Genomic DNA, 14716 nt, shown 5'->3' with positions numbered 1-14716 from the left:
CTCTCAAGAAAAATCACAGAAATTACGTAACTGTACCTTTAAATTTATTTTTATTGAATGAAATTATTAGTGTTCATCACATGGAACTAAAGTAAACTCAAACAAGAAAAAATCAGGTCTATTTAAGCAATCGAATGCTGTTTAATTAAAAAACACGCTCTCAAGAAAAATCACAGAAACTACGTAACTGTACCTTTAAATTTATTTTGATTGAATGAAATTAATAGTGTTCATCACATGGAACTAAAGTAAACTCAAACAAGAGAAAACCAGGTCTATTTAAGCAATTGAATGCTGTTTAATTAAAAAACACGCTCTCAAGAAAAATCACAGAAATTACGTAACTGTACCTTTAAATTTATTTTTATTGAATGAAATTATTAGTGTTCATCACATGGAACTAAAGTAAACTCAAACAAGAGAAAATCAGGTCTATTTAAGCAATTGAATGCTGTTTAATTAAAAAACACGCTCTCAAGAAAAATCACAGAAACTACGTAACTGTACCTTTAAATTTATTTTTATTGAATGAAATTATTAGTGTTCATCACATGGAACTAAAGTAAACTCAAACAAGAAAAAATCAGGTCTATTTAAGCAATTGAATGCTGTTTAATTAAAAAACACGCTCTCAAGAAAAATCACAGAAATTACGTAACTGTACCTTTAAATTTATTTTTATTGAATGAAATTATTAGTGTTCATCACATGGAACTAAAGTAAACTCAAACAAGAAAAAATCAGGTCTATTTAAGCAATTGAATGCTGTTTAATTAAAAAACACGCTCTCAAGAAAAATCACAGAAATTACGTAACTGTACCTTTAAATTTATTTTTATTGAATGAAATTATTAGTGTTCATCACATGGAACTAAAGTAAACTCAAACAAGAAAAAATCAGGTCTATTTAAGCAATTGAATGCTGTTTAATTAAAAAACACGCTCTCAAGAAAAATCACAGAAATTACGTAACTGTACCTTTAAATTTATTTTTATTGAATGAAATTATTAGTGTTCATCAAATGGAACTAAATTAAGCTCAAACATGAAAAAATCAGGTCTATTTAAGCAATCGAATGCTGTTTAATTAAAAAACACGCTCTCAAGAAAAATCACAGAAATTACGTAACTGTACCTTTAAATTTATTTTTATTGAATGAAATTATTAGTGTTCATCACATGGAACTAAAGTAAACTCAAACAAGAAAAAATCAGGTCTATTTAAGCAATCGAATGCTGTTTAATTAAAAAACACGCTCTCAAGAAAAATCACAGAAACTCCGTAACTGTACCTTTAAATTTATTTTTATTGAATGAAATTATTAGTGTTCATCACATGGAACTAAAGTAAACTCAAACAAGAAAAAATCAGGTCTATTTAAGCAATCGAATGCTGTTTAATTAAAAAACACGCTCTCAAGAAAAATCACAGAAACTCCGTAACTGTACCTTTAAATTTATTTTTAGTGAATGAAATTATTAGTGTTCATCACATGTAACTAAATTAAACTCAAACAAGAAAAAAATCAGGTCTATTTAAGCAATTGAATGCTGTTTAATTAAAAAACACACTCTCAAGAAAAATCACAGAAATTACCTAACTGTACCTTTAAATTTATTTTTATTGAATGAAATTATTAGTGTTCATCACATGGAACTAAAGTAAACTCAAACAAGAAAAAATCAGGTCTATTTAAGCAATTGAATGCTGTTTAATTAAAAAACACGCTCTCAAGAAAAATCACAGAAACTCCGTAACTGTACCTTTAAATTTATTTTTAGTGAATGAAATTATTAGTGTTCATCACATGGAACTAAATTAAACTCAAACAAGAAAAAATCAGGTCTATTTAAGCAATTGAATGCTGTTTAATTAAAAAACACGCTCTCAAGAAAAATCACAGAAATTACGTAACTGTACCTTTAAATTTATTTTTATTGAATGAAATTATTAGTGTTCATCACATGGAACTAAAGTAAACTCAAACAAGAAAAAATCAGGTCTATTTAAGCAATTGAATGCTGTTTAATTAAAAAACACGCTCTCAAGAAAAATCACAGAAATTACGTAACTGTACCTTTAAATTTATTTTTATTGAATGAAATTATTAGTGTTCATCAAATGGAATTAAATTAAGCTCAAACAAGAAAAAATCAGGTCTATTTAAGCAATTGAATGCTGTTTAATTAAAAAACACGCTCTCAAGAAAAATCACAGAAATTACGTAACTGTACCTTTAAATTTATTTTTATTGAATGAAATTATTAGTGTTCATCACATGGAACTAAAGTAAACTCAAACAAGAAAAAATCAGGTCTATTTAAGCAATCGAATGCTGTTTAATTAAAAAACACGCTCTCAAGAAAAATCACAGAAACTCCGTAACTGTACCTTTAAATTTATTTTTATTGAATGAAATTATTAGTGTTCATCACATGGAACTAAAGTAAACTCAAACAAGAAAAAATCAGGTCTATTTAAGCAATCGAATGCTGTTTAATTAAAAAACACGCTCTCAAGAAAAATCACAGAAACTCCGTAACTGTACCTTTAAATTTATTTTTAGTGAATGAAATTATTAGTGTTCATCACATGGAACTAAATTAAACTCAAACAAGAAAAAAATCAGGTCTATTTAAGCAATTGAATGCTGTTTAATTAAAAAACACGCTCTCAAGAAAAATCACAGAAATTACGTAACTGTACCTTTAAATTTATTTTTATTGAATGAAATTATTAGTGTTCATCACATGGAACTAAAGTAAACTCAAACAAGAAAAAATCAGGTCTATTTAAGCAATTGAATGCAATCATGGAAAATCACAGAAATTACGTAATTGAATGCAATTATGCAATTGAATGCTGTTTAATTAAACAGTTTAATTAAACAGCATTCAATTGCTCAAATATGCTAGATTTTATTAGTGTTCATCACATGGAACCAAAATATATATAATAATAATTTTTCCTTGATAGTGTGTTATATTAATATTTATAATATGTGAATAAAAGATACTGTACATAAATTGACCCGATTAAATAATACTGTAGAGTAACAGACAAATATATAACATCTTGCACCTTGCTATTTTATATCATTGCAAATTTGTTTTCAACAGATGCTGAAGTTTGTTTAAGGAGCCAACAAGCTATGCAAGACAAAATAATTCAGCTACCATACACTCTAAAAAGAACAAACAAATATTAAATGTCAACCAGGAACTAGATTGATGCACCAAAAAACAAAAGTATTATATCAGCCACAGTTTCTCTTAATATCATATAAATAAAACTAAACATTCTTATTCACCAGGTTTTATTGTAGGACATTTTGATATTATAAATCCATTTACCTGAAAATGCATTTAAATTTCTTGGGTAAAATCACAAGTCCTTACGGCATTATCAACTGCAAGTCCAATCAAGGTCAGGAAAGTGTTTTGGTACAGCAGATTTTTATTACCCTATCGTAAAAAGAAAAAAAATCATAAAATAAAATATTCTATATAGAAGTCTGCAACATGTATACAAATAACACACCTATGCACTTGTTCTGACGAGTATGATGATATGAATATTAATTATACCATAATTATTTTTTTTTTTTTTTTTAAATACAACACGACCAATAATTACTTCACAATCTATTTTATAGGTCTAGTAGTAGGTAGTTATAACACTAATTTACAGTAAAAGAGATGCTACAGTGGTCACATTTAATCTATGATATAAAAGGATATAGTATCTAGTACATTAATATTAAAATTTAACTTTATAGGCCCTATACATTTTTCTTTCAAGAAACAAGTTAAAATAAATATTAATATTGTTAAACTTTTTAGTAATTAGTATTTTTACTGTTTTTTACATTAAATTGTAAAAATGTATCTATAAATTAAAATGTACATGTATAACATTGATTAATAATAATTGAATGTTTATTGTTAGCTAGCATTTACTTGCTTGCTTGCTTCATCCCGCCTAGTAGTAGTATAGTAGGCTACCTGCTACTACTACTAGGCCTACTTTACTATCTAGGCTTACTAACTGCTACACTCTTCTATTTCTACTACTAGCTAGTAGGGCTACACTATAGTATAGGCGTAGCTAGGCCTTAGGCTAGGCCCTATTCTATATAGATAGATCTAGGCCTAGCAAGCCTAGGCTAGGCTTAACATTAATTAACCAGGCCTAGCCTCTAGCTAGCTAGGCCTAGGTAGGCTACAACAGTTAAAAACTACCATGAATGAATTGAAAAGATAGCCTAGCCTAAACGATCCGCCTACCTAGACTAGGTTTCTTCGACGTTAAGTCCTGCCCACCCAAGCCTTCCTCTAGGTAGTACTAGTAGGCCTAGGCTAGGCCCAGGGCTACATCATCACCCGTTCCTCGAAACACACGGCAACAGTCAATCTTTGCTGCTGTCACGTTCCTCTCTTTCATCACACACACGATACGAAGAAATACTGTAATCAGATTTATATGACGGTTTGCGGGAGTTACAAACACAAAAGTAACGCCACTTGACGCGAAATTACAGTGGAAAACAATTACCCACGAACAAATGGTACAAGCAATACCTCAAGAAAAATGCAATATATGTAGGGCATATCCTCAGCGACGTGCTGCAGCAAACTGCCTATCGAAGAAGCAAAGAATATATATCACAAGAATGAGTATTCCGCGATTTTCCCTGTAACAGTAATATTGTCCATGTGGTAGCCTAGTGTGGATGTATCTGGGATGTATACAACTTTTTGTGACGGTTTCACTAATCAAAGGCTGGACCACCGGTAGTATTTTATGATAAAAAATGTTATAACTACATGCCAACATCATGTTAAATACTATTTAGATATTTAATTGTTCGTTTTATGCAATTTATTTAGTAAAAACTGCCGTATAAACAGTTTGCTTTATCAACCGGGCGCTACGATAGCGTGACCGGGCGTGTTGGTGTTTACGCGTTTTCACGTAGGATAGTTTAATAATATTCCTATATTTAACTTGTTTCTGGTAAAGCAAATAAATGTTAATGACATTTAACATTTTTTCCTATTAATAACATGTATCTTATACTAATTTATATCATAAAAACAATACTTAATTTACCGGGCGTAGAGTAGTACACGGGCAATGGTAAAGAATAGGCCGTGCTGAGTAACGATTCGTTGACTTTTGGTGTTGCTGTGTTAGGCCTTTTTTGTGAACTAACTTAGCATGTTAGTAAATAATTGTCTGTAAAAGTGAATGTACACTAGTTTGTTAATAAATATGTATTATTATAAAATAGTTTACAATTGCAAAACTATTATCATAATTCTATTTAATGTGACATGTATAATATTAGTATGTATACATCCGCCCTTATGAGGGCGGGCATCACTCTCTGGAGCTCTCTGTTACAAATTTCTCATGCAAAAATCGCGGAATACTCATTCTTGTGATATTATATTCTTTGCTAGAAGTCCAAAACCGCACGTGGTGGTTTCGGTGGTGGTTTGAGTTTTTGAAGTGGGAACTTGGTATTTTTTGTCCTTACATGAAACAAGAATGGAGCAACACAGATTAATACGCATTTCGAAGGAGGTCAGAAAAAAGTATAGCAAGCTAGGCTACTACTAGTACTAGAGGCCCAGCAGGATAGCGTTTGTCTACTTTTAGGTTACATGATCATCACAGACAGTACAGTCACAGAGTTGTTTGACTGAGCTTGAGGTCCCTCGTGAATAGATAGCTAAGCCCAGAGTGTAGTATTAGTAATCGTAGGCTGCCACAACTGGCGCGAAAAATCTTAAACTTACCAATACTATTATACTTGTCTCTTCAAGTCTAAATTATGTAAACTACTTAATTAATATAATTTATACTGCTGCTTGTATTTAAATAAAAAGGATCAATTTCTTGCTTTAAAAAATATATATATTATTGTTACTTGTATTGATATTCTATTTCATTTGTTCTTACAGATTAGTGAACAGACTGTGTTGAAAAATGAATTATCATCGTTAAAGAAAGGGAGTGTAAGTTATTAGGCCTACTGTTAAAGACCCCTTCCCTGCAAATTTGGACGTTTTTTGGAAAATAATTCATATATATATCACTTTAAAAACATTAAACCATGATACCATGTCATTCCTTGTCTTAATACGTTTTATGGTAAATTATGATAAAAAGTGAGAAACAATTCACTACCTAAGTAGCTCGCGGCGATCGACCTCTCGTGGACGGTCTTAGGCCTAGCCTAGCTAGGATTAGTTTTGTAGGCCGAGCTGGTAAACATCGGTAACGTACGAACATCGTACGCTAGCTATATACCTAGCCTGACGTTGTAAAGTTGCTGCATTAATTGTCTTTCTATCTTTGCCAGACTCCGTTGATACAAATTGGGGAAAACCCGGTATTTTCGCTGAAAAGTTAGGAGTCTTCCATTTGTTTTGGCCTCACGATCGATCGAAAAGTGGGCGAATTACAGGTGAAAAACAAAAATATCAATCCGCGCGCAATGCATTTTGGGATTTATAGCGTGCCGCTATTTTTACATTAAATATAGTTTGTGATCTTAAATTAGATCTAAAAAACGTAGGGAAGGGGCTTTAAATAAGACAGGTATACAGTACCTGTATCTCTTAACAAAGTGAGAAACAAATTGAAGCACTCTAAATCACTTTTTACCCATCTACCTAAAATAAATTTAGAGTTTACTTAATACTGTACTTTAATACAACACTAAAAAACGTAGGGAAGGGGGCTTTAAGTTATTTACTGTACTTTACTTTACTTCCATTGCTCTTGTTTTATTAAATCTCAAAACATTTCCTTATTTTGATGGGAGTGATACTGATTATTATTATAATTATTATATATTGATTTTATACAGAGGGTGTACGAACAGCTAGGCAACAGTAGTATATTCTTTTTGAGTGACCAACCAAAGATGATAAGCAAATGTCACCAAAAATTACAAAAGTTAAGATGTGAAGAAGATGAGTTAAAGAATTCAGTCAAGTCATGAGAATATTTAAAACAAATAGTTCCAACTAGTGCAGTATTCAAGTATTGCTGCAACTACCTAAATAATTAAGGAAAGGACAGGATAATTACGGTGGTAGCTGGAAGTGGAGTCTAGGACGTAATGAGTTGTGTTGTGGTACAGTAGCTGGAATGGAGTCTCAGAAAAGATTAATTGTGGTATAGTAGCTGGAAGTGGGAGTCTAGGATCGGATGAGTCAGACTCATGGTAGCTAGCTGGAAGTGGGAATCTAGGACAAGATAAGTTGTCGTCAAAGTAAATTGGTTGAATTACGTAGCACAAAGATTTTGTTAACTGCACTGTTTTTTTTATTTCTTAAAAGTAATCATTATGACACATACTTGACAGTGACACCAAACGAATGTGCTGTACTGGTTTAATAAACAAAGACAACGGAATATAATTGGTGCTTTATCAAGGCATCAGGTATCCAAACTTTATTAGTTGTGTTCTACTAATTGTGTTTTATTTGACTAATAACATTATTTACTTATGAACTAATCTAAGTACACAGTACATAAGCAAAACACTTGTTAATTGGCAACATCAATCTTAAGTTACCCGCACCACTCTTAAGCACTTTACAGTAAACAACTTTTAAAAATAAGAAATATTTTTTTTACAACTATTAAGCACATGCACTTAAAATGTTAAATAATCTAGTTGTACTTAAATAAAAATATACAAATAATTCTTACAATATTGGTGGAAGTAGCAATTCTTTAATACTGAAATGGTAGAATACCTATCACTAAAATAAAAAATATACATTAGTATTTACATTAAAAATTAAAACCAATCTTTATGGCTAAGATCTTCACAGTCGATATCAAATGGCTGCTGTATCATCATAACCCGCTTTTGCTTTGAAATTGCTGGAAGTTTTGGCACAGATGATTGTTTTTTGTGCCAGTAACCCGAGTGGATCATCCTGTACGGAGCTGCCATATCGATTGATTCCATTTCCATGCAAGGACAGCTGCTTGTCCGCAATTGGTGTTTCGAGACCACTGGGTCGATGGTAAACTGGTGCAAGTCGCTTCTTTCGTTGTAATCTACTTGGTCCTCGTTGGTTTGATGGCGGTGGTTCTACCGTGACTTCTGCTTGGATCGGGTTGTTACGGCGACCTGTGTGTTGTCTTCTGTACATTGATGGATCTGAAGCAAAAGAATTCTTTTATAAAAATATCAAATATTGCATGCAGATCTAATAATAGTTCTAGCTTTTTTTAAAACTCATTATAGACACTCATAATGCTCAAATTATTCATTTGGAGAACCGACACCGTGACAATGGTGCAGATATCAATATTTTTTCTTTATTCAACAAACACCTAAATAATATGTTGTGAGTGTTCTCGTATCCTGGTGGTGTTCCACCCCCAGCAATTGACAACCGAGCATCAACAAATAACAACTTACCAATACCAGATGAACTTGATTGAGAGATAGCAGAGATAAGGGGTACGGGTACAGCTGCACCCCTTCTTGTTAACATTCGTGTTGGTACATTGTGACCCCAATTTGCTGACGATGTTTCATCTGTGACACTTGATGGAGGAATATCAAGCCGCATATCTGTTTAGATAAAAGATTTCAATATCAGTTGTGAGGTGGTATTTGGATTGAAAGAAAGGAACAAATGTCATAGTAAATATGCTGTCTTGAGAGACTCCTGGACATGTCTACAGTAATAATACAATTTACATACGAAATAGAAACTGGAGTACGAAAAAGCAATTTTCTGTCCAAAACTGGTACTGGTTCAAATAACCGTCTCGCAGAGACATCTGGTAGCCATTGACTTGAAGTTGGCATTTGGATGTGTTACTTTTAAATGTACAGTATGAGAGTGACTATTACCAAATTGCACAGTCACAAAACTACTTATAAAACACTTCATATAAACAGTTAAAACATTCTTTTTTTAGATTATAAATGATCAGTGCTGTAATGCAGAAAGAAAAGGCCTAGTTTAGTGCTCCTAAGGGGCCCTCCAACGGTGGGTAGTTACACTGGGGCTGCTTATGCTCTGGGTGAGCGAGTGAGCGCTCATTGCTGTTATGCTTTGGCTCTGTAACATTAATTGTATATTGTACTAGTAGTACTGTATTACGAAAGATTTACCTAATGGGTCATCATGCGATGCAGATTCAAAGCTGACAGACATCCCGTCCGCATCATCATAGTCTCCTTTTAGTTGGTCCTTCTTGGCAAATGCTTTCGCTATCATGCGACACTTCTTCAATTTTTGTGGTTCGTTGATTGGTTGTCTTGTAACTCTGTAACCAATCAGAAAATAATATACAATATATGTAAAGTCTATATGTATGAAGATTTTAAAGTTCCATTCTCCTTAAACTGCCATACAAAATATCGTTTTGTGACTGATATAGAACAACTTACCTTCGCCAAGTTCTGCGCCAAATAGCAATTGTTGATGGTGTCCAAACCCACATACTCATGGCTATTCCAGCCCCAAACAATGAGAATATGTGGAGCATAACAACGGTCAGGTTTGGCTTGGAACTCATTGAACACAGCGGTAATGTGCCAGTCTCCTCCTTCAGTCTCAATGAACTGACATTTGCTTCGCACCTAATTAATAATGTTAAATGTAATTATTCGTTCTCAAGCTTAACTGAGGAAATTCGGATTAGGCCCTCCACGACAGCCAGCAGTACAGCGCCTACCAGATAAGCACACCGAGAGATGATCCCCTGCTTCTTTAACGTTCACTAGATGTACGCATGAACAACAGCTTTACATCCCATCCAAAGGCGAGAGTAAAGTATCTTGCCTAAGGCTGTACTGTAATCAGTAAGGTACAGATAGGCTCGAACCCAAGCCTATCGCATGCTAACCAGATTTTTAAACAAGGTGACAACAAGTATAAATTTACTTACACCATGAAATCTCTAAATCCTTTCTCCCAAGCTTTGTGATTGGTGAACTCATAAAGATGACACGCAAAACTCATAAAGATAAACGTAAATGCCAAAACCGCAAACACACCTAATTCAAATACACAAGATTCATAACACTATCAAAAGAAATATGTTTTTTTAAGGTTTAATAAACAGTTACAGTAAAAACACATTTAATGGCTGTAACATTTTAAAATTGTTATTTCTATTTTCTGAATGCATCAAGATTTGGCAACTTTAAAACATACATACAATAAAAATAAATCTTACCAATTCTCACAATTGTTCTCGAAATTCTTGCTGCAGCTTTCTCATTTAGTAAACTTTGACCTCCGCGCTGCAAACCACATAGTGTCATTAAACCTTCAAAGCACAAATAAACATGTTAAACACAATGTGCATCTATTAACTTCAGTGGCATAACGGCTGAGCGCTCACTGGCTAAACACAGAGGCCCCCCAGCAGTGCTCAGGAAAAGATATACATTAAAATATGTCGAAAAGGGATAAAAATGCCCAAGGCCTCCAGCGTTGGAGGGCCACTTAGGGTTCCTAAACCAGAGGCCTCAGGGGCTTGCCATTCAATTTATCCAGAGGTTAACTCAATTTTATTTTAAACCACCACCAAATGCAAGACATGGGTTTAGTACTGTTCTCATTCAATCTGCATGTTAATTTACTTACTATTGGATGTGTTAAAATGTATTGATGTAGGTATCAACTTAATAACAGCATGTCTGTGCCAACAAATTGAAATGACAAAGTTATAATAATAAGTGTTATTGTCGATTTACATACCATTTATTAGAAAGAATGCACCGATAAAAAGAGCAATACCAATTGGTGCCAATAGGAATATTGCTCTGTAGCTCAAATTCTTATAACCAACGAAACAAATACCAGAGAGAGAATCACCATCAATCTATAAAAATAAAATGTATGGTTTGAGGTAATATTTTAATTCAACATTAAATTATTAAATATAAACAGTTAATACTACTGTATATCCAGCTTACTTCTTGTAAATTAATCAATTTAACTTTAAAATATCACTTGATAAAAGTATGGTTTCATAACTGTATATGCTGATAGTTCTTTTAGTTTCACCTCTCCCTGGTTTCAGCAACAATTAATAAAATACAAACCTGATTAAATGCCATGATGACAACCACCAAAAAGAAAGGTATACTCCAAGAAAAAAGATGAAAATATGAGGTCTTTCCATGCAAAGCATCTACCGGAGTTCCAAGTGCCTTGAAGGAGATATGCCAAGCGAATGCCAACATGACGAACCAGATTACACCAGCCATGAGGAAGTAGTACACTATGATGAAGATAATGACACAAGAAAGGTTCTCACCCTCGCTGAAAGATAACATTTAATGGTGTTTCTAATTACTGTAACCATTATTTTAAATTACATGCCATAAATAATTTTCATACTAAGACTAGAGACACTTGCCAAATTACAGGATGGACAAACCATACTTTCTAGTGCTTAGAAACTAAATCTCATTTGAGGCTTAGTGGAGTAGAAAGAATCATGAATCACAATCCTAACAGGATTAAACAGGATTACAAGGCAAGCATGTTAACCACTAGCTACCATTCCAATGCCGAGGTATGAAGAAAGTATATGTACAGATTACTCTATAAGCAGAAAAAAACAAATGTTTACCTGGGTTCAGATTGCCTCATTGTTCCATCTTTTCTGCAGACAATATCCTCTCTACCGCCATTTGAGAACTGCGCTAACCAACCAATGCTACCCACAAAGAAACAACCATTCATATAGAAGAGAATCAATGCTGGATACTTGCTGGAATTCTTCCAGTCTGCAAAGAATGTCACCTAGAAAAAAAAAACATGCTGCTAGTCTCTGGTTTAAAAAGAGCAATTCAGGAAAAAAAAAGGGGGAGTGGGGTTGTTGTTTGATGCCATTGAGAGACCGTCAGCTTTTGTACTTACAAGAGTAAAGAATGTACAGATGGCACAAATGGATGCAAACACAGCTATGAATGTATGCATACTCTGGTGTTGCTTTTCAGAATAAAGAGGATTCTGACATTGTATTCCGCAACCATCTACACCCTCGTACCAACTTTTTTCGTTTTCTGTCGCTACCAATGGAGGTTCACATTTACCACTACTGTTAAAAGTCAGTTCTTTGTATGAATTCTATAAAACAAGAAATGGAAAAACATATTAAAATATAAAATAATTACAGTATCAATGAACAAAAGGCCTCATTGATTCATGGTACAACAGTCATTTTGAAATAAAATGTTTCAAAGTCAACTTACAGAACAACTTTCAGGAAAATTATCAGTTTTACATTTCAGAAAGTCTGGCCAACCTTGCTGAGTTTCCACAACTTTGCATGGCAGTCTAGTGACGGTGCACATATCCATACTTGGCAATTCCACAGTTCCATTCACACACTTTGGAAGATAAACTGAACAGAGCAATGGCTGAATGACTTCCCAGCATCTGGGAACATACTGGATGGCCTTCCATTGGTTTAGACGCTTCTGGATGTCATCCTGACTTGATGAGTCATTGGCTAAAACGAGGGATGTGTGCGAGAATCCAATAGAGTTGCCCAAACAATCCGGTACTTCAACTGGGATACATTTAGAAACCGTCTTACTACAACGTCCTTCATTGAATAGTGATATATTTAAAGATGAAGTGATAGATACTAGTTGAAGAAGTGAAAATAACAACAAAGCAGACATATTTAAAGAAACTTCCATTATGAACAATGTATACGTCACTTACAAGTTCAATGTAAATGACCAAACCGGACTCTTCAAAACTATTCTTTGTTTTTTATTTTAAATTGTACTGAACTAATGTTTCTGCATTTTTAAAATTCTACTATTTCAATTTTTACATATTTCCAATATTTAAATATATCGTTTTCCATAAATCACTATCTTCCTTAATCGTTTTTATCCAGTGTTCGGTGAACTGTGAGAATTGGGAATAACTTTGAAGCAAGACCAGCAAATATAAACAAAGGCAAATCAACCAACCAATGCTATTGGTCATTTACTTCTCATATACTACTGTACTGTACTGTACTGTATTATCTTAATTTCAAAGTACAAGCAAAAGTTTCTTTCTTGTTCTGATGTGATTTCTCTTCTTTCATTTGTTTGATCTGTTGAAATAAACAAAATATACCCTAAGTATTAGGAATGATGAATTCACATTGAATGTTGTAATTACATTTACAATATTGTTATTAATGATTGTATAATAATACTTATTGGTAGCATTCGATCCAATAAACAAATGAAAAATAAAGATATCTACAGCATATTATACTATAGTCTATTATCAAACAAAACAACAACAACAGTTCAACAGAAAGTATTCATTTCAACATTTAATAATATTTACATAGTTTTTTTTGCCAGATCTACCAATGTTAGATATCTTGATAGATATATTGCTAACAACACAGTTAATATTCCTAAATTAAAGTTTCAACCATTTCTGTCATGAAAATAAGATTCATATTATTATGTAAATACAGCAGGCCTACAGTGCATTATGTCACTTCCGGTATAAGACGATGATGCAGCAGAGGATAAACATCTTCCCAACTTCACGCATCCACCACGCCAAACAAACATAGAACAACATCAACAATATCTTCAAATTCTTTGGAATACATAATATGATTAAGTATTAACTTACCTCAACGTAACCTAACTTAAGTTTTTAAATGAAGAACCATTCAATAACAATTAAAATCAAGTTGTTTTATTCCATTTTGCCAAATTCTGCTGCTTTGTTTTCGTCAACTCAACCGTTGGTTTTCACTGCTGGGCTCAAAGTGAAACCAGACCCCTATCACGTGACTGTGAAAGAATTTGATAACGAGTTTTGCTCGCTTTGCTTGCAAAAATCGCCGCTGGCTTTTCTGTGTGTATGCATGGACATATAAATCTAATTTATAGGTCCATGGTGTATGTAAAGTACTGATTATTTAAACATTTATATTTAAACATAATAATATTTTCTCCTAAAAAAATATTTTAGTTTTTTTTCTGTTTTTTTTAATATGCCATTTTAATGTCGCATAATAGTTATTCACTTTTACTTGGTCAAAAACAGGATCGAAAACAAAATTCACTGAAAAAATGTAATTTAAAGCAAAATATAGGCTTACCTAAATTGTCTGTAAGACAATGGTTTTTGGTTAAAATTAAACGTTTTCTTTGTTTGTTTATAAGTGAAATAATTGAATAAAACTGAGAAAGACGTGAGTAACTTGATTAAAACTGCAAAATGGCCTATTTTAAGCTATATTTTCATTTCTAAGCCTAGGCCTACATCTTTAAATTACGTCAGTAAATTAAAAGATTGTTTTCAATCGTTTTGGTCATTTACAATAATTCAAATTTTCCCTACATTGCCTTCATCGTTACATTCATGCATAAAAATGACAATCATTTATGTTTCAATTTTCTCAATTTTGTTTTTATTTACCACACTCACTTTATTTTGCCAGTTTGCTTGCTTGACAACGTTTTTTTTTACCACTCAACCAAACCCCATTGGTTGGTAACCAATATGACTAAGTTTGATTTAAATTAGGCCTACAGTTGTTTCAGGTAAATAATTTTTTCTTTCGATCCAATTTTTTGTCAAAGTGAATTACAAATACTATGTGACATTAAAATGGTAGTCCTATATTCAACAACAAATTGTACAATCATTTTGCTGGGGACACAATTATGTT

General features: G+C 32.8%; 2 protein-coding genes and 1 long non-coding RNA gene across 3 annotated transcripts in view; 1 reads left to right on the top strand and 2 right to left on the bottom strand.

Annotated features, from left to right (window-relative positions):
* LOC140039219 (transmembrane ascorbate-dependent reductase CYB561-like) overlaps positions 1 to 7480 on the top strand; it is a 58714-nt gene extending 51234 nt beyond the window's left edge. Inside the window, exons 7-8 of the transcript XR_011842517.1 lie at positions 5971 to 6024; positions 6882 to 7480. The gene's annotated coding sequence lies outside the window, so the exon portion shown is untranslated. The remainder of the gene's footprint in view (positions 1 to 5970; positions 6025 to 6881) is intronic.
* LOC140039656 (uncharacterized) lies at positions 2850 to 4492 on the bottom strand. Its single transcript, XR_011842548.1, has 3 exons — positions 4288 to 4492; positions 3355 to 3465; positions 2850 to 3185 (listed from the first exon to the last, which is right to left on the bottom strand). It is a non-coding gene; the product is annotated as an uncharacterized lncRNA (long non-coding RNA).
* A 169-nt stretch (positions 7481 to 7649) lies between the features above and the next one.
* On the bottom strand, positions 7650 to 13059 carry LOC140062573 (protein smoothened-like). Its single transcript, XM_072108882.1, is given in 12 exon segments — positions 7650 to 7980; positions 7982 to 8192; positions 8457 to 8612; positions 9162 to 9316; positions 9441 to 9632; positions 9941 to 10049; positions 10232 to 10324; positions 10759 to 10882; positions 11106 to 11325; positions 11639 to 11811; positions 11929 to 12138; positions 12264 to 13059. Coding segments are annotated over 12 exon segments (2253 nt in total). The 5' UTR covers positions 12717 to 13059; the 3' UTR covers positions 7650 to 7823.
* Between the last annotated feature and the right edge of the window lie 1657 nt (positions 13060 to 14716).

This window comes from Antedon mediterranea, chromosome 1 (assembly GCF_964355755.1).
Source record: "Antedon mediterranea chromosome 1, ecAntMedi1.1, whole genome shotgun sequence".
NCBI classification, from domain to species: Eukaryota; Metazoa; Echinodermata; class Crinoidea; order Comatulida; family Antedonidae; genus Antedon; species Antedon mediterranea.
The sequence above is the reverse complement of the archived record's forward strand: the minus strand, read 5'-3'. Positions and strand labels throughout refer to the sequence as shown.